The sequence below is a fragment of the Nicotiana sylvestris genome, chromosome 1 (assembly GCF_000393655.2).
Source record: "Nicotiana sylvestris chromosome 1, ASM39365v2, whole genome shotgun sequence".
NCBI lineage: Eukaryota > Viridiplantae > Streptophyta > Magnoliopsida > Solanales > Solanaceae > Nicotiana > Nicotiana sylvestris.
In genome coordinates, this window is record NC_091057.1 from 160,324,949 (window position 1) to 160,347,241 (window position 22,293).

Sequence of the window (22,293 nt, forward strand, 5' to 3'; positions counted from 1 at the left end):
AGAAAATTTAAAATATAAAATATAAAGATAAAAAATAAATTTTGCATAATTTTTGACGAAGAGATAGATAAGGTCGGTGTTTCAGTGGAAAAATGTCCCTTTTCATTCTTACCACATTGATGTAAACTTCCTAACAAGAAAAAAAGAAAAAAAGGTAATAGTGACGAAAGAAACTGATATCATATGGACCAATTGAGAACTGGTGACCATTTATCTGCTTAGTCATCTTCTACTTGTCTCTTTTTATGTCATACTGTTAAAGGTCTTTTGTACTATAACTTCTATTATTCAATCTTTTTCTTTCTTTTTGCTGGTGTACATGTAACCTGTAACCTGTAACCAGTGGCAGCTACACATTTTTTAAGTTTCTAACCTAAATTCAATAATATTATTATCTCGTTTTCCACGACTCTGAATATATCTCTGTCTCTTCCTTTCTCTCTTTTCCTTGCACCATCTTCAACCATTCCCTTCATTTTCTTCTTCTCCTCCTTTTCTTTTCAATGTTTTTTATTACTAAAAATAAAGGTGGTCCTTTTGAAGCTGAGAACCAAAGAATTTTCGAAGCCATATAGATTATTCAGTTGAGAAGAAAAAAGGTGCAGTTTTTATTGTTATTTTGTTAAAGTCCCCCTTTTGTTTCCTGTTACTATTTATTTATTCTGCTAGAATCTTCTTGTGTTATCTGATTGTTGATTTATCTTTCTCTCTTTCACTGCGTATAATTCTTAATTGTTCGGTTTTGAGAAGTTTGTGCTACTACTTGTTACAGTATTAGTATCTTTTTTGTTTTTGTTTTTGGTTAGATTATATTGTGGATAATTGTTTTTATCAATTGGATTTAGATTTTGTTGCTTTTAAGTTTTGAGTTCAACTTTTGTTTTGTGAAAAAAGAAAGTTTGTTTTTGTTCTTGGTTAGATTATATTGTTGATAATTGTTTTTATCAATTGGATTAAGATTTTGTTGCTTTTAAGGTTTGAGTTCAAATTTTGTTTTGTGAAAAAAGGAAGTTTGTTTCTTGTTTTTAATTTAATGTTTGGTGTCTAAAAGTGTATCAGCCAAGTTGTCTCCTGTTTATGTAAATTGAGTTATTGTTTTTGATTTTTGCTTTTTGAGTGATTTTTTTTCAGAAATTAGTTGTTGTTAGGTCAACTTTGATGGTTGCCATGATTTGCAAGTATAACAATTTCTGAAGATCATTAGTTTTTGGCCCTTAGTTTTTTGGTGGGGTCACGTTAATAAAAAATTAAATAAATCCTTTACCTAAAAATGATATGTGAAAGAAAAGGTAAAAAGTTTCAAAGATTCTGCAGAAAGTCCCTCAAGGTTTATTCAGATTCTTCTTGTCTCTTTATCTTGAGCTGGTAATTGATAAGAGAACTTTAAGGATATTCTGTGACTTCTTCAGAAAAGGTGTCTTTTGTTATTGTTAAGCTAGCTGGATTATTTTATATCCTTATTTAAGATTCCTCTATCCAATATTCTCCTTCAAAGATGATTGATTTTCTTGCTTTGACTGTTAACTCCTCTCCTTCTACTATTACTTTTGAACGTTTAAAAAAAAAGGATAAAGAATCAAAAGGTGAACTTCTTGACTCCTTTTAGCTTGTTGTAGTGTTATCGGATTGACCGGATATGTCGCTGTAGGGGTAGACGCCAACCATCTCTTCTTTCTAGGAACACCAGTACTATTACTGGTCTTTATATACTATATGGTTACTTTTCTGTCGAGTCAGAGTATAATGTCTCTTAAGTAATGTCCCCTGCCTTGAGACCTCTCTGGTGAGTTAAAACTTGAATTGACTGGCTGATAAACAATGCTTTTTATATTGGTCCGATGTCCTTACGATGATTAAGTCATTCATAGAGGTTTTATTTTTATCTTTTCATGTTATTTGAGACAAAAGTGGGTTGCTCTAGTGGTGAGCACCCTCCACTTCCAACCAAGAGTTTGTGAGTTCGAGTCACCCCAAGAGCAAGGTGGGGAGTTCTTGGAGGGAGGGATGCCGAGGGTCTATCGGAAACAGCCTCTCTATCCTAGGGTAGGGGTAAGGTCTGTGTACACACTATCCTCTCCAGGCCCCACTTGTGGGATTATACTGGGTTGTTGTTGTTGTATGTTATTTGGTCACCAGGTAAAGATAGCTTGTAAAATGTTGTGGACTTCACTGGGGTTTTTTCTCTGATATTACCTAGCAGTAGTGTCAGGTCTCTTATCCTAAGAAATTCATTAGTAATTTGGCCGCTGCTGCATTTGCTTTTTTAGTTTGCTGCTACATTTAATTATTCATGTAGAATAGTTTCTAAGTTGGCGTTATAGTGTTCCATTGCGAGAATATTCCCTTATGATTATATTAATGTTGTTTTTCAGTTTTCTCCTGCTTGACTGGATTTGATCGATCTGCCCCTTGAATTGATTCAGAACTATCGTGATCATACTCCATGAGTAACCTCAAGCTTGGGGTTGAAGTTGTTAGTGCCCACAATCTCCTGTCTAAAGATGGGAAAGGCTCATCTAGTCCCTTTGTAGAGCTTCACTTTGATGCCCAAAAGTTTCGCACCACAATCAAAGAAAAAGATCTGGACCCTTATTGGAATGAAACTTTCTATTTCAACATTTCTGATCCTAATGACTTGTCCAGCCTCGCACTTGAAGCTCTTGTTTACAACAATAACAAATCAAGCAATTCTAAATCATCTCTTGGGAAGGTTAAGATCAATGGATCGTCCTTTGTTCCATACTCTGATGCTGTTCTGTTGCATTACCCTTTGGAAAGGGCAGGCTTTCTCTCCCGTGCCAGGGGAGAGCTTAGCCTGAAAGTCTTTATAACTGATGATCCATCAGTTAGGGTATCAAACGTGTTCCCTGCAATGGATTCTTCAACACATATCAGTTCCCTTTCAAGCCTAAGTGATGAACCTACACAACAAATTCCGGAATTCACACCTGAACCCGTTGCTAATGATAGAAAAGAGGCTAGACGCACATTCCACCACCTGCCAAACTCAAAGCACCAGCAACAGGAGCCGTATTCTTCCTTTTCAGGTTCCCATCAATCAACAAGATTTGGGTCTGATCAGATGAAATCTACCTCTCAGGGGCCGAAAGTAGTGCGGATGTACTCGGGTTCATCTTCACAGCCAGTTGAATATTCACTGAAAGAGACAAGCCCTATCCTTGGAGGAGGGCGTATAGTTGGGGGCCGAGTTATTCGAGGTGGCAGGCCATCCAGCACATATGACCTTGTTGAGCCTATGCAGTTCCTGTTTGTAAGAGTTGTGAAAGCACGAGATCTGCCTTCTAAAGATATCACGGGAAGTCTTGACCCTTATGTTGAAGTAAGAGTTGGGAACTACAAAGGAGTCACACAGCACTTCGAGAAGAATCAAGATCCAGAATGGAATACAGTTTTCGCTTTTGCTAAAGAAAGAATGCAGTCTTCTGTTCTGGATGTTGTGGTTAAGGATAAGGATATGGTAAAAGATGACTTTGTTGGGATTGTTCGAGTTGATCTGCATGAAGTTCCAACCCGAGTTCCTCCCGATAGTCCATTGGCTCCAGAGTGGTATCGCCTGGAAAACAAGAAAGGCGAGAAAAAGAAGGGGGAACTGATGCTTGCTGTGTGGATTGGTACACAAGCTGACGAAGCATTCCCTGATGCTTTCCATACAGATGTAGCTAGTCCAATAGATATGTCAGTGCCCTCCTCACAAATCCGCGGAAAAGTGTATCATTCTCCTAGGCTGTGGTATGTTCGTGTCAATGTTATTGAAGCACAGGACTTAGTTGTGTCAGAGAAAAACCATTTTCCTGATGTCTATGTGAAGGCTCATATTGGTAACCAGGTGCTGAAGACAAAACCAATTAGAACTCAAACAATGAATGCTCTGTGGAATGAGGATCTGATGTTCGTTGCTGCTGAACCATTTGATGAACATCTGATTCTATCAGTTGAGGATCGTGTTGCTTCCAATAAAGGTGAGGCCCTGGGAGTGGTCATTATCCCATTAAACACTGTTGAAAGGCGTGCAGATGATCGATTTGTTCGATCAAGATGGTATAACCTCCAAGAACCCGGTTCAGTTGAGATCGAAGAGCCAAAGAGGAAACACAAGTTTTCCAGTAGGATAAATCTTCGTGTATCACTAGATGGAGGATACCATGTACTTGATGAGTCAACTCATTACAGTAGTGATCTTCGACCGACAGCAAAGCAGCTTTGGAAGCCATCAATTGGTATATTAGAATTAGGTATCCTGAATATTGATGCACTACACCCATCAAAAACAAGAGATGGGAAGGGTACAACAGACACATATTGTGTGGCAAAGTATGGTCACAAGTGGGTGCGGACCAGGACAGTTATTGACAGCTTAAACCCGAAGTTTAATGAGCAATACACTTGGGAAGTCTATGATCCAGCTACTGTTCTCACAGTTGGGGTTTTTGACAATGGACAGCTTGGAGAAAAAGATTCAAATGGCAAAAGAGACATGAAAATTGGGAAGGTTCGTATTCGGATGTCAACACTTGAAACTGGTCGAGTATACACGCACTCTTATCCATTGCTTGTCCTTCACCCGTCAGGTGTGAAGAAGATGGGAGAATTGCATCTTGCTATACGATTTTCATGTGCATCGATTGTCAACATGATGTTTCTGTACTCTAGACCCCTTTTACCAAAAATGCATTATGTGAAACCATTGTCTGTAGCACAGCAAGATCTGCTGCGATATCAAGCTGTAAATATTGTGGCTGCACGGCTAAGCCGTGCAGAACCTCCTCTCAGGAAAGAAGTGGTTGAATACATGAGTGATGCAGATGCGCACCTCTGGAGCATGAGGCGCAGCAAAGCAAACTTTTTCAGGCTGATGTCCGTCTTCAATGGATTATTCTCTGTTGGGAAATGGTTCGGAGATGTTTGCATGTGGAAGAATCCTATCACGACATCATTAGTACATGTTCTCTTCCTTATGCTTGTCTGTTTTCCAGAATTAATCCTCCCAACAATTTTTCTGTACATGTGCCTAATAGGGCTTTGGAACTATCAGTACCGGCCGAGGTACCCTCCTCACATGGACACAAGAATTTCACATGCTGTTTCAACTCACCCTGATGAGCTTGATGAGGAATTTGACACATTTCCTACGTCACGGAGTTCAGAACTTGTTAGGATGAGGTATGATCGTCTGAGAAGTTTGGCCGGTCGAATTCAGACAGTAGTAGGAGATATGGCCACCCAAGGGGAGCGAATCCAGGCACTGCTGAGCTGGCGAGACCCACGTGCCACTATACTATTCATTATATTCTGCCTGCTTGCTGCCATTGTGCTGTATTCTACACCTTTTCAGGTGTTTGCTGTCCTGTCTGGCTTTTATGCAATGCGGCATCCCAGGTTCCGCCACAAATTGCCATCAGCACCCCTAAATTTCTTCCGCCGACTTCCAGCTAAGACTGATAGTATGCTATAGGTTGCTGGTGTTATGTCGAAAGTTTTCTGTGATACTTTCTGAAATCTGATTTTAGTCATCGTCCTTGAGGAAAATTTTGCCTTCCGGCCATGGAGTTGAACAGAGCTCGGGGCCTGAAAAATAAGACCTGGAAACCAAAGAATGGTCTAAAGTTTGATTTGTCTGTATATGTTGTGCAACAAGTTAGTTGCATTCTCAGCACATTTTGCAGCTTTGCCAAGGCTCTTGTAATGTAAGATGGATTAGGCAAAGATGCTGAGAACTGCAGTGTTTGTATATCAAATTTGTACTGTTTATTTTCTATGAAGTGCATACTGTCCTGTTGATAGTAACATCTTTTCCTTGGATCTTGATATCATTTGAGATAACATTCGTGTTTGACCATTTACCAAAGCAGTGAAATTAAGTACTGTATTTAGGATGAAAGTCCATCAATTCCAACTGGAAAAAAGGATTTTTAACTTAAACAGCACAGAGATAAGAAAATTCGACGAATTGAAGGCTTATTTTCTATTGTACTGTACTATATTTTTTTTTCCAACAGCTAAATGGGTCAGCATGCATTGAGAAACATCAGTGAGTGATGCATCACTACCATGTTTAACTTCGTCGTGATCTCCACGATTTCAGTAGTAGTATAATTGATATCACAGCAACATATGATTATTTGTAACAAGATCCAGAGATGGAGCCACGATTTGAAGTTTATGGGTTTTGAACTTATCATCGAACCCATAGCACGTCTTAGCTACTAGGTTTGCAATTAAATAGTTATACATATTTAATAGATTTTTTAATACAAATACAAGGTCTAAACAAAAGTTACTGGGTTAGTCAGAACCCGAAAGTAGTTCTCTACCTCCGCCCCTGACAAGATCAATACTAATGGTTATAAGAACATAAATGAAAAACAGATGCATATACCGGTTTCCATGTTTAGTCACCAGATGAAACGACATGTTATTCTATTACTGTGCAGAAAAATACAATATTGTTTTCAGCAACTAAGGAATCTAAGACAACAGAATAACCCTCAAGTTCTTGTCCTGTTATGTTGTGGTACAATATTGCCTTGCTACAGTAGGAAACATGATTAGGTTTAAGCCGTGGAGGTAAAGTTGCAGAGACTGAAAACTCCAATTTAGATGTCTTAACATTTGAATACAATACCAGAGAAAAGAAGAGAAAAAAGCTGTGGCCGTCGAGGAAAGTAAAGAAATTATTATCACATATGTCCAATTTTACTATAGCCTAATAACTGGAAAAAAATATATAAGAACTCCAATAGACCATTTGACTGCTAATTTCCGTAAGTGCATACTTAATCATAAGAAACCTTTCATGCCTTGAGCAGAATATTGGCATTTTGTGTGGGCAAAACACTATATAAACCAGTTAGATTATCCTAAGTCTTCACACAACTAACATTTGAATACAATACCAGAGAAAAGAAGAGAAAGAAAAACCATGAAGAACTCTAGCATGGGAACATCACTTCTGGTGTTGCTGGTTTTTGCTACTCTTACTTACTGCTCAGATGCAAGATTACAGTCTTGTCAGCCAAGTGGAAAAATCAGAGGCATAAAGCCACCTCCAGGACAATGTAATCCCGAAAATGACTCGGATTGTTGCAAACAAGGCAAGATGTACACCACTTACAAATGTTCGCCTCCTGTGATGGGTAATACCAAGGCTGTGTTAACCCTGAATAGCTTCCAAAAGGGTGGAGATGGCGGTGGACCATCGGAATGTGATAACCAATACCACTCTGATGACACTCCAGTTGTTGCCCTTTCAACCGGATGGTACAGCGGAGGAGATAGGTGCCTTAACTATATCACTATAAGTGCTAATGACAAAAGTGTGAAGGCTAAAGTTGTAGATGAGTGTGACTCTACCATGGGATGTGATGATGAACACGATTATCAGCCTCCATGCCCAAATAACATCGTTGATGCCTCTAAAGCAGTGTGGGAAGCACTGGGTATTCCTGAAGGTGACTGGGGCGAATATGACATTACTTGGTCTGATGCTTAGTGCATTATGTTGTAGTATCTATGGTATTGTAAGAATATGAGGATCGTGTATATAATTAGATTATGTGTAATATGTGTACTTAATTCTCATGTTATTGTTCTGATTTTACAGTTAATGAAATTCTGTTCATATCAACTTTTGAACTCATTGAAATATGAATTAGTTTCATGCCTATAAAAGAGACATGGTCAGTGAAATCTGAAAAACATCACCTGGTTCAGTAGCTAATCTAACCTACAACAGTTTGACCTAGATCAATCATTCAATCAATCAGTCAACTAGGCTTCAAAACCAATTTGGTTGAGCTCAGCTATACAAATCCTGTATATCATTCAATGGTTGCATCAGTTAGACTATTTTTACACTGGCTCGTACTTCATCAGTTTGATCCAGCTATACTTTGTAGATACACAGCGTTATGAATTGGCCTCAAATGGGTAAAAACTGAGCTGCTTTAACTTTTATAATGATCTCACTTCCTGGCAAAATAATGTGGAATTCAGAACTTCCAGAATGAAAATTTTCATTTAGCTCTAGAGTTGCTTTCAGGGTCCTCTGCTCCTCACATTAGTTGTGTTAACTTATGTTCGTCTTTCGAGAACAATTTGATATTTTGTAGCACTGCTGCCCATACAAATAGTCAAGACGACAACTCGACAAGCCAGTCCCATCCTACGGATAACACCTTCATGACGCTGCAGAGCAGGTCTGGACCGTTTGGTGATGATCTGAGAGAAGGTCACAAGCAGGTTTTTCAGGTTGCAGAATCTGTCGCAAGGGGCCTTTCCAATTTTGAATTGGAATACATGATTCAGGATGAATTCAACTCTGTCCAATAAAAATGGTTGCTGCCTCAAAGCTGGCTTGGTGTTCCTGAAAATGAATTGAGCAAGTTGATTATAGTTTCGCCCGATGCATAGAATCTAGAACTTGATTTTTTCATGTTGGAATTCCATCCATTTCATTTACAAAAACATATTTCTTCTATGTATGTGAAGTTTTTGGCTACAGTTCTTTGTAATAATTGATTATGATATTAACGACGAAAATTTTCTCTTTGAATCTTTGTAATAATTGATTATGATTTTCTCTTATACCCAAAAGATGAAAGTAGCAGAAATGAGGATGTTGGGGTGGATGTGCGGGCACACTAGGATAGATAAGATTAGGAATGAAGATTTTTGGGGGAAGGTGGGCGTGGCTCCTATTGATGACAAAATGCGGGAAGCGAGGCTCAGATGGTTCGGACACGTACAGAAGAGGAGCTTGGATGCCCCGGTAAGGAGGTGCGAGCGGTCGGCGTTGGTGGGTACAAGGAGAGGTAGAGGGCGGCCTAAAAAGTATTGTGGAGAGGTGATTAGGCGGGATATGGCGAGGCTTCAGATCTTCGAGGACATGACATTCGATAGGAAGTTTGTGGAGGTCAAGCATTAAGGTTGTAGGTTAGGAGGTAGTTGAGCATACTTAGTCTACCAGTGTGAGGCTAGACCGATAGGATTTAGTCTTAGACCTCTAGTGGACAGTGTTGTGTTTACACTACTCTTTCATTTTCATAGTGTCGGGCCTTATTTACTGGTTATTATTTCTGCTTTCCATCTATTCACTGGTTCTTGTGATGTTATTATTTCCATGGTTTTTTGTTGCTGGTACTGATATATTGTCTCTTTTCATCTTTTCGTCTTCTTGAGACGAGGGTCTATCGGAAACAGCCTCTCTACCCCATCGGGGTAGAGATAAGGTCTGCGTACACACTACTCTCCCCAGACCCCACTTGTAGGATTATACTGGGTCGTTGTTGTTGTTGTTGTCGATCAGTGTATTAATACTTTATGTGATTATATGAGAAATAGCACCTTAAAACCTTAACGCTTTATTCAATTTCCCTAAGCCTGTTCAACCTACGGTTTCAACTAAGTTACTGATCCATTTATGAAAGCAGTGACAAAGGTATTCAGGTGGAAATCCTCCAATAGATCAACTGGCAAAGAGGATTTGTCTTTCTGACAGCACATGAACTATCAAAAGTCGAAGAATTGAAGGCCTTTTTCTATTCTACTGTACTATGTATTCTTTAAAAACAGGCGGATGGAGCATTACAATTTTTAAATTAGTCTTAATCTCCTCTACCATTATGGACGTCACGGGAAAAGATGATTGTAACAGAATCAAGACTCTTGTTGTTGTAGTATGTTATACATACAGATGCTATAGAATACAGGTTTTCATGTTTAGCAACCAGATGAAACAATCTGTTGTCCTATACTGTTCAGAAAATACAGAAGTGTTTTCAGCAACTAAAGAATCCAAGACAATAAAATAACTCATCAAGTTCTTGTCTTATTAGGTACTGGTAGAATGCCTTTGATAGAATAGAAAAACATGATTAGGCATAAGCCGTGAAGGTAAAGTTGCTGAGACTGAAAACTCCAATTTAGATATCTATTAGTAGGAAAAAATAAGCTGTGACTGTCACAGAAAGTAAAGCAGTTCTAATCACATATGTATATATGCTTAATCATAAGAAACCTTTCATGCCTTGAGCAGAATACTGGCATTTTTTGTGACCAAAACACTATATAAACCAGTTAGATTATCCCAAGTCTTCAAACAACTAACATTTGAATACAATACCAAAGAAAAGAAGAGAAAGAAAAAACATGAAGAACTCTAGCATGGGAACATCACTTCTGGTGTTGCTGGTTTTTGCTACTCTTACTTACTGCTCAGATGCAAGATTACAGTCTTGTCAGCCGAGTGGAAAAATCAGGGGCATAAAACCGCCTCCAGGACAATGTAATCCCGAAAATGACTCAGATTGTTGCAAACAAGGCAAGATGTACACCACTTACAAATGTTCGCCTCCTGTGACGGGTAATACCAAGGCTGTTTTAACCCTGAATAGCTTCCAAAAGGGTGGAGATGGCGGTGGACCATCGGAATGTGATAACCAATACCACTCTGATGATACTCCAGTAGTTGCCCTTTCAACCGGATGGTACAGTGGAGGAGATAGGTGTTGCGGAAGCCAAATGTATATAGTGTGAATAAGTCACAACTACTATACCAAAAATTATGACAGCCACCAAATAATAAATAAGACAATAAAACAACAATAAAAGGGAACACCAGAATTTACGAGGTTCGGCTAATTTTGCCTACTCCTCGGACACAACCAATATTTTATTTCACTCCAAAAATACAAGTGAAATAATACTAAAGAGAGAAGATACAAATGCCTTAAACAGATGAGAAGGCAAATGAGAGGTGTGTTTAAATCCTAAACATTAAGCCTTCTTTTATAGGGGGAAAATCCCCCCAACTTTTGTTTTCCCACCGATGTGGGACAAATAGTTTTGCCCAAATTCAACAAATCTCCACCTTGGCAAAATTCCACATCTTCAATTTTCTCTCAATAACAAATTTTGATTGTGTCTTCATCTTCAATCTTCAGTTTTCAACAATGTTGATCAAATCCAAACAATGTTGAAACTTGACCGCAGTCACCACCTTTGTCAGCATATCAGCAGGATTATCCGTAGTATGAATTTTCTTCACTGTGACTCCACCTTCTTCTATGATTTCTCGTACGAAATGATACCGAACATCAATGTGCTTCGTCCTTGCATGATAAACTTGGTTCTTCGCTAATTGAATAGCACTTTGACTATCACAAAAAATTGTGATACCTTTTTGTTCAACACCAAGCTCCTTTAGCAATCCTTGAAGCCAAACTGCCTCTTTCACAGCCTCTGTAATAGCCATGTACTCTGCCTCTGTTGTAGACAAAGCAACTGTTGACTGCAAAGTAGACTTCCAACTAACTGGTGCCTTTGCAAAAGTAAACACATAACCAGTAGTTGATCTTCGTTTGTCCATATCACCCGCAAAATCTGAGTCACAATATCCAACTACAGACTGATTGTCTTCCTGCTCAAAAACTAACCCGACATCTACAGTATTATGAATATACCGTAGAATCCACTTCACAGCTTGCCAATGCTCCTTCCCTGGATTGTGCATATATCTGCTAATAACTCCAACAGCTTGTGAAATGTCAGGCCTTGTGCAAACCATTGCATACATCAAGCTACCAACAACATTTGCGTATGGTACCTTTGACATATACTCTCGTTCAGCTTCATCCATTGGCGACATAGTAGTACTTAGCTTAAAATGGGAAGCAAGTGGAGTACTAACTGGCTTAGTCTTGTCATCTATGCCAAAACGTTGAAGTACTCTCTTCAAATATTCCTTTTGAGATAAACAGAGTTTCTTTGAACGTCTATCTCTAATTATCTCCATGCCAAGAATTTTCTTTGCCTCACCCAAATCCTTCATCTCGAACTCCTTCTTCAGTTGAATCTTCAACTTATCAATTTCTTCCAAATTCTTGGAAGCTATCAACATATCATCAACATATAGGAGAAGATATACAAAGGAACCATCTTTAAGCTTGTGCAAATACACACAATGATCGTATTTGCTTCTCTTGTACCCTTGCCGCAACATAAACTCGTCAAATCGCTTGTACCATTGTCTAGAAGATTGTTTCAATCCGTACAACGATTTTTCAAGTTTGCACACCATATTTTCTTTTCCAGCAACTTTGAATCCTTCTGGCTGAGTCATGTAGATTTCCTCCTCCAAGTTTCCATGTAAAAACGCAGTTTTTACATCCATCTGAACTAGTTCCAAATCCAATTGTGCTACCAAAGCCAACATAATTCTAATGGAGGAATGTTTTACAACTGGAGAAAACACTTCATTGTAATCAATTCCCTCCTTTTGAGCATATCCTTTGGCCACCAATCTTGCTTTGTAGCGAACATCTAATTGGTTAGGAAATCCTTCTTTCTTTGCAAATACCCATTTGCACCCAATTGCTTTCTTTCCCTTCGGGAGATTGGCCAATCTCCATGTATGATTCTGATGAAGGGACTGTATTTCATCATTCATGGCAATCCTCCACTTATCTTCTTCTGAACTTTGGACAGCGTCTTTATAAGTGGTAGGAACATCATCAGCTACAATTGAGGTTGCACAAGCAACCGTCTCAATGAGACGAACAGGTTTCGTTATTGTTCTTTTTGGCCTGCTGGTTGCTATTGATTCAAGTTGTTGTTGAGATTCCTGAGTTGGAATCTCCTCTACTGGCTCTCCTTCCAGAGGGTAATCTTCATTTGTTTCCTCCTCTGCTTCTTGTGTAGGAAAAATAAATTTTCCCTCAAACTCCACCTGCTTAGAAGCACCTTCATTTTGTTTGGTATCTTCTGTTACCTTATTTACCATAGCAAATTCATCAAAGGTAACATCTCTGCTGAATATTACTTTCTTTGTCATAGGACACCATAAGCGATATCCTTTGACTCCAGAAGTAATTCCCATAAAAATAGCCTTCTTTGCCCTTGGATCCAATTTTGACTCCGTCACATGATAATATGCAGTTGAGCCAAACACGTGCAAAGAGTTATAATCTACAGCAGGTTTTCCATACCATTTTTCAAATGGTGTTTTGCCATCAATAGCAGCAGATGGTAGACGATTAATGAGGTGGCATGCATATGTAATTGCCTCAGCCCAAAATTCTTTGCCCAAGCCAGCATTGGACAACATACACCGTACCTTCTCCAGCAAGGTCCGGTTCATACGTTCTGCCACTCCATTCTGTTGTGGTGTATGTCTAACAGTGAAGTGTCGGACGATGCCATCATTTTCACAGACCTTATTGAAATGATCATTTTTGTATTCACCTCCATTGTCTGTGCGAATACACTTGATCCTCCTGCCTGTTTGATTTTCCACCATCGTCTTCCATTTGAGAAAAATTCCTAGCACTTCATCTTTGTTTTTCATTGTATACACCCACACTCTTCGAGAAAAATCATCAACAAAGGTTACAAAATAGTGTTTCCCACCCAATGAAGGTGTTTTGGAAGGACCCCAAACATCAGAGTGTACATAATCCAAAATGCCTTTAGTATTATGGATCGCTGTACCAAATTTAACCCTTGTCTGTTTCCCTTTGACACAATGCTCACAAAACTCCAAGTTGCAAGCCTTTACTCCTTTTAACAATCCTTGATCTGATAGAGTTTTCAAGGATTTTCCTCCAGCATGTCCCAAGCGCATGTGCCATAGCTTGGTTGCTTCTGCCTCTTTGTCGTCACTGGATGTCACTGTCGCTGTCCCAATAACTGTACTGCCACGATAGCGGTACATATTATTATTCTTCCGATTAGCCTTCATTACCACTAGTGCACCGGAGCATACTCTCATCACTCCATTTTCTGCAATGATTTTGAACCCTTTTGATTCTAGGGCTCCCACAGAGATGAGATTCTTCTTCAAATCCGGTACATATCGAACATCTGTTAATGTTCTGATCATTCCATCATGGTTCCTTAATCGTATTGAACCAATGCCATATGAGGTAAGAGGGCTGTTATCCGCTGTGTGGATGACTCCATATTCTCCTTCTTGAAATTCCACGAACCAGTCCCTATTGGGACACATATGATAGCTACAAGCCGAGTCCATCAACCATATGTCTGATGATGTTGATGACTCTGTTGTAACTAATGAGAAGTCTGAATCATCACAATCAGCTACATTTGAATCCATAATGGCCTTTCCATTGTTATGTTTGGCCTTATTCTTCAACTTCGGACAGTCTTTCTTCCAGTGCCCTTTTTCTCGACAAAAGGCACATTCATCTTTGCTGGGTCTGGATCTTGACTTGGATCTTCCCTTCTTTGTCCTCGTTTGATTTTGAGGACGACCCCTCACAAACAGTGCTTCTCCTTCTCCGCCCTTCTGTTTTTCTCGCTTTCTTTGTTCATAGCTGTACAAAGCTGAACAAACTTCTCTGAGAGAAATTTCGTCATTTCCATGGAGTAGAGTAGTTTCAAGGTGCTCGTACTCATCAGGAAGTGACGCCAACAACATTAAGGCCAAGTCACCATCATCATAAGTTGTATCCATATTTTGCAAATCTGTGACCAACTTATTGAAACTGGTGATATGTTCATTCATCGTGGTACCAGGAACATAGGTGAAGTGAAACAGTCTCTTCTTCATGTACAATTTATTTTGACTGTTTTTCTTCAAAAATTTATCCTCCAGTGCTTTCCATAATTTACTTGCAGAAGTTTCCTTTGTGTATGGATATTTCTGCTCTCTAGCAAGGTAGGATCGAATGGTACCGCAAGCAACACGGTTGATAATTCTCCAATCTTCTTCTCCAATAACATCTGGTTTCTTTTCTTCAATGGCCAGATCTAGCCCTTGTTGAAAAAGGACATCTAGAACCTCGCCTTGCCACATCCCAAAATGTCCGGACCCGTCAAATATTTCGACCGCAAATTTCGCATTTGACACAATTCTTGTCATAAGCGAAGATGCCAATGATGACGTATTGTTGACACTTGATGTAGATTCTTCTTGTTTATTGTCTCCCATCTTTGACACAAATATTATTTAATAGCTGACGACACAAATCAAGATTATTTCCTTTCTGATGTAGAAGATCAGACTAAGCTGCAACTACAGAGCATACTCAGACAGAACCTTGACTCAGTTACCAAGATAAATCTTTTCTGATGTGGAAGATCAGACTATGCTGCAACCACAGAGCATACTTAGACAGTACCTTGGCTCTGATACCAATTGTTGCGGAAGCCAAATGTATATAGTGTGAATAAGTCACAACTACTATACCAAAAATTATGACAGCCACCAAATAATAAATAAGACAATAAAACAACAATAAAAGGGAACACCAGAATTTACGAGGTTCGGCTAATTTTGCCTACTCCTCGGACACAACCAATATTTTATTTCACTCCAAAAATACAAGTGAAATAATACTAAAGAGAGAAGATACAAATGCCTTAAACAGATGAGAAGGCAAATGAGAGGTGTGTTTAAATCCTAAACATTAAGCCTTCTTTTATAGGGGGAAAACCCCCCCAACCCTTCTTTTCCCACCGATGTGGGACAAATAGTTTTGCCCAAATTCAACAATAGGTGCCTTAACTATATCACCATAAGTGCTGATGGCAAAAGTGTGAAGGCTAAAGTTGTAGATGAGTGTGACTCTACCATGGGATGTGATGATGAACACGATTATCAGCCTCCATGCCCGAATAACATCGTTGATGCCTCTAAAGCAGTGTGGGAAGCATTGGGTATTCCTGAAGGTGACTGGGGCGACTTTGACATTACTTGGTCTGATGCTTAGTGCATCAAGTTATAGTATCTACGGTATTATAAGAATATGAGGATCGTGTATATAATTAGATTATGTGTAATATGTGGCATAAATACTAGTACTTAATTCTCATGTTATTGTTGCGAAATTACAGTTAATGAAATTATTCTCTTTATATCAACTTCTGAAGTCATTGAAATATGAATAAGTTTCATGCCTATGAAAGATATATGGTCAGTGAAATCTGAAAAACATGACTTGGTTCAGTAGCTAATTTAAACCTACAACAGTTTGAGCAAGATCAATCAACTAGGATTCAGAACCAATTTAGTTGAGCCAGCTATACAAATCTTGTATATCCTTCAGTGGTTGCATCAGTTAGACTATTTTTACACTCGTACTTTATCAGTTTGATCCCAGCTATACTTTGAACAAACACAGCGTTATGAATTGGCCTGAAATGGGTAAAAACTGAGCTGCTTTAACTTTTTTAATGATGGTCACTTCCTGAATAAGAAAAAAGAAGGAATTTGCTGATTATTACATTTATAATGCGGAATTCAGCTCTTCCAATATAAAGAATTTCATTTAGCTCTAGAGTTGCTTTCAGGGTCATCTGCTTCTCACATGAACTAGTTGTGTTAACTTATGTTCGTCTGTCGGGAACAGTTTGATAATTTGTAGCACTGCTGCCCATACAAATAGTCAAGACGACAACTCGACAAGCCAGGTTCCATCCTATGGGTAGCACCTCAGATACAACATTCTTTTGCCAGTTGACCTTCACGGCACTATATGTTGGGAAAAACCCCCTACCAAAATAATATTCACGGTAATAAAAGCGGAATAATAATGTAGCACCGAGATACGGTAATTAACAAGAATAAAAGAGTAACAACGACATCAAGATTTTTACGTGGAAAACCCTTTTAATAAGGGAAAAAACCACGGCCCCGAGAGGAGCAACTGATATCACTATAGTAAGGAATTTTACACTTTGTAGGTCGGAGATAAATACTCCAAAGACCACTACAACACTCAAAAGAAATAACCCTCTTTTGATATTCTCACCTCACTACAATATCGCTCACTCTCTATTTTCCTCACAGACTATTTTCTTATACCTTGTCTGTGAAACCTCACTCTTTCTTTCTCTCTTTGTTGGTGTGAAGAAATGAGAGTTGAAGCTCTCCTTTTATAGCCAAAGCTTCACCCTCTAAAGCCTACAATATTTGACAATTTACACACACTTTTCACAATTCAACAAAGTTGGCTACCAAACCAAAGAAATTCAACAAGGTTGGCTACCAAACCAAACTAATTCAACAAGGTTGGCTACCAACCAAACCAAGTCAACAAGGTTGGCTACCAAACCAAAGAAAACTCTTATTAGGCACATGCCTAATACTTCTTCAATGAGATGGACATCATCAATCTCCCCCTCCAGTCTCATTCATCTAGAGGAGGTAGCACTGTCTTCTAGTTTGAGTGCATGCCGACAAGTTCTTTGCATAGCTCGAACTTGTTCCTTGGTACCACCTTGGTCAGCATATCTGCGGGATTCTCACTTGTAGAAATCTTCAAGACTTTTAGAGATTCATTATCTACCATTTCTCGAATCCAATGATATCTCACATCAATGTGTTTGGTCCTTGCATGGTACATAGAGTTCTTGCTAAGGTCTATTGCACTTTGACTGTCACAATAGACGACATACTCCTTCTGATGCAATCCAAGCTCTTGAAGGAACCATTTGAGCCATACCATCTCCTTGCCAGTTTCTGTAGCGGCAATGTACTCTGCTTCAGTTGTTGAAAGTGCAACACACTTCTGCAACTTAGACTGCCATGATATAGCTCCCCCTGAAAATGTAAATAAATATCCAGTAGTAGATTTTCTGTTGTCAATGTCACCTGCCATATCAGCATCTGTATAGCCCTTCAAGATTGGATCAGATCCTCCAAAGCACAAACAATCTCCCGTGGTACCTCTCAGGTACCTGAGTATCCACTTGACTGCTTCCCAATGTTCCTTTCCAGGATTTTCAAGAAACCTGCTGACAACACCAACTGCGTGAGCAATATCAGGTCTAGTACATACCATTGCATACATCAAGCTTCCGACTGCTGAAGAATAAGGAACTTTAGCCATGTTCCCTTTCTCCTCCACTGTTGTAGGACACATCTTCTTACTCAACTTTAGATGACCAGCAAGAGGTGTACTGACTGGCTTAGCATTCTTCATGTTGAAGCGTTCTAGTACACGTTCAATGTACTTCTCCTGAGATAGCCACAACTTTCTACTTGTTCTCTCTCGAACTATCTTCATCCCTAGAATTTGTTGTGCTGGGCCCAAGTCCTTCATATCAAATGACTTGGACAGATCTCCTTTCAACTTTGCTATCAACCCCTTGTCTTTTCCTACAATTAACATGTCATCCACATACAACAACAATATAATAAAGTTATTCTCAGAAAATCTTTTGAAGTATACACATGGATCAGAATAGGTCTTTAGGTATGTTTGACTTTTCATGAATGAGTCAAACTTCATGTACCACTGCCTTGGTGCCTGCTTCAATCCATAAAGACTCTTATTCAATTTGCACACCATGTGTTTCTTTCCAGCTACTTCAAATCCTTCTGGCTGCTCCATATAAATCTCCTCTTCCAAATCTCCATGAAGAAATGCAGTTTTCACATCCAACTGCTCCACTTCAAGATCTAGGCTAGCTGCTAAGCTCAAAATTGTTCGAATAGAAGTCATTTTGACAACAGGTGAGAAAATTTCGTCAAAATCAATACCTTTCTTTTGTTCGAAGCCTTTAACCACCAATCGAGCTTTGTATCTGACCAGCTTGCCATTTCCATCTTTCTTGAGTTTAAAGACCCATTTGCATTTGAGTGGTCTTTTACCCTTTGGAAGTTCAACCAGCTTGTATGTGCCATTTTTCTGTAGAGATTCCATCTCTTCTTGCATAGCTTTCATCCACTGGTTCTTTTCTGGATGGGACAACACCTCCTTAAGACTTTCTGGCTCCCCCTCATCACTGATGAGGACATACTCTGTGGAAGGGTACCTGCATGACTCTACCCTTGGCCTCTCTGATCTCCTCAGAGGTTGAGGTTGTTCTTCTCCCTGAGTGGGGTGCTCCACTTCCTCGACACCTTCATCAAGTTGCTCCCCCTGCTCAATAACCTCACCAGGTTGCTCCCCCTGCTCGGCAACCTCGTCGGTCGTACTTTCTGCACTTGTGGGATTGTTAGAAGTAGAAGGAATAGTAACAAAGTTAGGAATTATACCATTCTTCGCCTTTTCTGACATATCAGCAGCAGTTCCAACTTCACTTTCTCGGAAGACTACATCTCTGCTTCTGATGACCTTCTTCTTTACAGGATCCCACAGTCTGTACCCGAACTCTTCATCTCCATATCCGATAAATATGCAGGGAACAGATTTATCATCCAGCTTTGTTCTCTGCTCTTTTGGTACATGTGCAAAAGCTCTGCAACCGAACACCTTCAGATGCGAGTAGGACACCTCCTTGTTGGTCCAGACTCTCTCTGGGATTTCAAACGCCAACGGAACTGATGGACTCCTATTGATCAGGTAACAGGCTGTCTGAACTGCTTCACCCCAGAATGACTTAGGCAGTTTAGCCATTCTGAGCATGCTTCTCACCTTCTCCACAATGGTGCGGTTCATCCTCTCGGCTACGCCATTGTGCTGTGGGGTTCCAGGAACTGTCTTTTCATGTCTGATCCCATGACTTGAACAATACTCTTCAAATTCCCTTGAAGTGTACTCACCTCCATTGTCACTTCGGAGACGCTTTAGCTTTCGACCCGTCTCCCTTTCTACTAGAGCATGAAACTTCTGGAAAACTTGAAACACCTGATCTTTGGTTTTCAAAATATAAACCCATAATTTTCGTGAAGCATCATCAATAAAAGTAACAAAATATTTGTTACCGCCCATTGATTCAATTTCCATTGGGCCGCAAACATCAGAATATACTAAATCAAGTATATTCAATTTTCTTTCAGACGATGTCTGAAATGAGACTCTATGCTGCTTACCAAATAAACAGTAGTCACAAGGTTTTACAGTTGTACCTTTGGCATAAGAAATGAGTGATTTCTTGGCAAGAATCTGCAATCCCTTCTCGCTCATATGACCCATTCTTTTGTGCCATAAATCTACAGAAATCTCATCTTGTGCCGCGTTCAATTCACCTTGGCATATTTCTGCATTTGTCCTGTACAACGTGCCACGAGCAACTCCCTTTGCAATCACCAATGATCCCTTAGTGAGTCTCCACTTTTGATTTGCAAAATAACTCTCGTATCCATCTCGGTCTAAAGCAATTCCCGAGATCAAGTTCATCCGCAAATCAGGTACATGCCGCACATCCTTTAGAACCAATGTGCATCCGACATTTGTCTTGATACAAATGTCACCAATCCCCGCAATCTTTGAGTAACTTGTGTTACCCATTTTCACTGTGCCGAAATCACCTGCTACATATCTGCAAAAAAGATCTCTTACCGGTGTGGCATGGTGAGATGCCGCTGTGTCAACCACCCATTCCGACTCTGGACCTGACAGGTGCATGCATTCCTCTTCCTCATTTATAAAGAGGACAACATTATCATTATTTTGCACCATGGCGGCTGTGTTGTCGTCATTCTTCTGGCCACTGGTTTCACCTTTGCCCTTCCTTGGATTTGGGCAATCTCTTTTGAAGTGACCTGGTTGATTACAGTTGTAGCAATTTCTGACTCTTGATTTGGATCGGTTCTTTGACTTCCCACGAGCTCCGGATCTACCATAGTTGTTCGAACTCCTTTGATAACTCCTGCCTCTACCTTCTGTGATGAGAGCCTGTCCTTGATTTTCAGGCTTCTTTCTCATCTTCTCATTGAGTAGAAGAGCCGATGTGACATCTTTCAACTCAATAGTAGTCTTACCGTGCAGGATGGTTGTTGCCAAATTATCGTACGAAGATGGCAACGAGTTCAATAGCAAGATGGCTTTATCTTCTTCCTCGATTTTCACTCCGAGGTTGGCAAGCTGTGTGATTAGTCCGTTAAACACATTTAAATGTGACAAAAAATTCGTACCTTCACTCATGTGTAGGGCGTATAACTGCTTCTTCAGGTACAATTTATTTGTCAGCGTTTTGGACATGTATAGGCTTTCCAACCTTGTCCAAATTCCACGTGCAGTGTCTTCATCAATGATGTTATTTACCACATCATCTGATAAGTGCAACCTGATTGCACTAGCAGCTCTTTCATCCAAGTCAGCCCAATCCTCAGCTTTCATGGTATCAGGCTTTTTGGAATCAACATCTAGAACCTTGTGTAATCCTTGTTGGATGAGCAGATCTCTCATCCTTCTTTGCCATGTTGAGAAACCGTTATCTCCATTGAATTTTGCTACCTCGTACTTTACTCCGGACATTTATTTTTCACCGAGTATAGTACTACCGATAGTGAATAGTATTTCAGTGAACGAGCAGAACCTGTGCTCTGATACCAGTTGTTGGGAAAAAACCCCCTACCAAAATAATATTCACGGTAATAAAAGCGGAATAATAATGTAGCACCGAGATACGGTAATTAACAAGAATAAAAGAGTAACAACGACACCAAGATTTTTACGTGAAAAACCCTTTTAATAAGGGAAAAAACCACGGCCCCGAGAGGAGCAACTGATATCACTATAGTAAGGAATTTTACACTTTGTAGGTCGGAGATAAATACTCCAAAGACCACTACAACACTCAAAAGAAATAACCCTCTTTTGATATTCTCACCTCACTACAATATCGCTCACTCTCTATTTTCCTCACAGACTATTTTCTTATACCTTGTCTGTGAAACCTCACTCTTTCTTTCTCTCTTTGTTGGTGTGAAGAAATGAGAGTTGAAGCTCTCCTTTTATAGCCAAAGTTTCACCCTCTAAAGCCTACAATATTTGACAATTCACACACACTTTTCACAATTCAACAAAGTTGGCTACCAAACCAAAGAAATTCAACAAGGTTGGCTACCAAACCAAACTAATTCAACAAGGTTGGCTACCTAACCAAACCAAGTCAACAAGGTTGATTACCAAACCAAAGAAACTTTTATTAGGCACATGCCTAATACTTCTTCAATGAGATGGACATCATCACTATAGAGCACAAAAATGACCTTGAAAGGAGCTAGTCTTCAATTTTTGACTTTTGGGGCAGGTCAACTGACCAATGGCACGGGGCAAAAATTTTAACTTTTGACCTTGAAGGTCTGCCCATTGGTCAGGTGACCTGTCGCAAAGGCCAAAAGTTAAAGACCACCCCTTATGGTGTCCTATTTTTGCCATTTTCTGCAGGCTTACTGATGATTTTGGAGAAGGTAACAAGCAGGTTTTTGAGGTTGCAGAATCTGTCGCAGGGGGCTTTTCCAATGTTGAATTGGATTAAACGATTCAGAATGAATACAAAATCAATAAGGAGAAGGAGGCCTTCAGGTCCAAAAAAGATGTTGCCTCAAAGCTGTCTTCAAGTTCTTGAAAATGAATTGCC

The 22,293-nt window shown here is 39.5% G+C and overlaps 2 protein-coding genes across 2 annotated transcripts; both read left to right on the forward strand.

Moving 5' to 3' along the window:
- Window positions 1-393: 393 nt before the first annotated feature.
- LOC104244648 (FT-interacting protein 7-like) lies at window positions 394-5,805 on the forward strand. Its single transcript, XM_009800114.2, has 2 exons — window positions 394-599; window positions 2,373-5,805. Exon 2 carries the CDS (start codon window positions 2,444-2,446, stop codon window positions 5,471-5,473), a length of 3,030 nt encoding a protein of 1,009 aa, XP_009798416.1. The 5' UTR covers window positions 394-599; window positions 2,373-2,443; the 3' UTR covers window positions 5,474-5,805.
- Window positions 5,806-6,921: 1,116 nt separating this feature from the next.
- LOC104244649 (uncharacterized) lies at window positions 6,922-15,749 on the forward strand. Its single transcript, XM_009800116.2, has 3 exons — window positions 6,922-7,504; window positions 10,252-10,523; window positions 15,536-15,749. The coding sequence occupies exons 1-3, from the start codon at window positions 6,941-6,943 to the stop codon at window positions 15,747-15,749; spliced, it is 1,050 nt and encodes a 349-aa protein (XP_009798418.1). The 5' UTR covers window positions 6,922-6,940.
- Window positions 15,750-22,293: the final 6,544 nt, after the last annotated feature.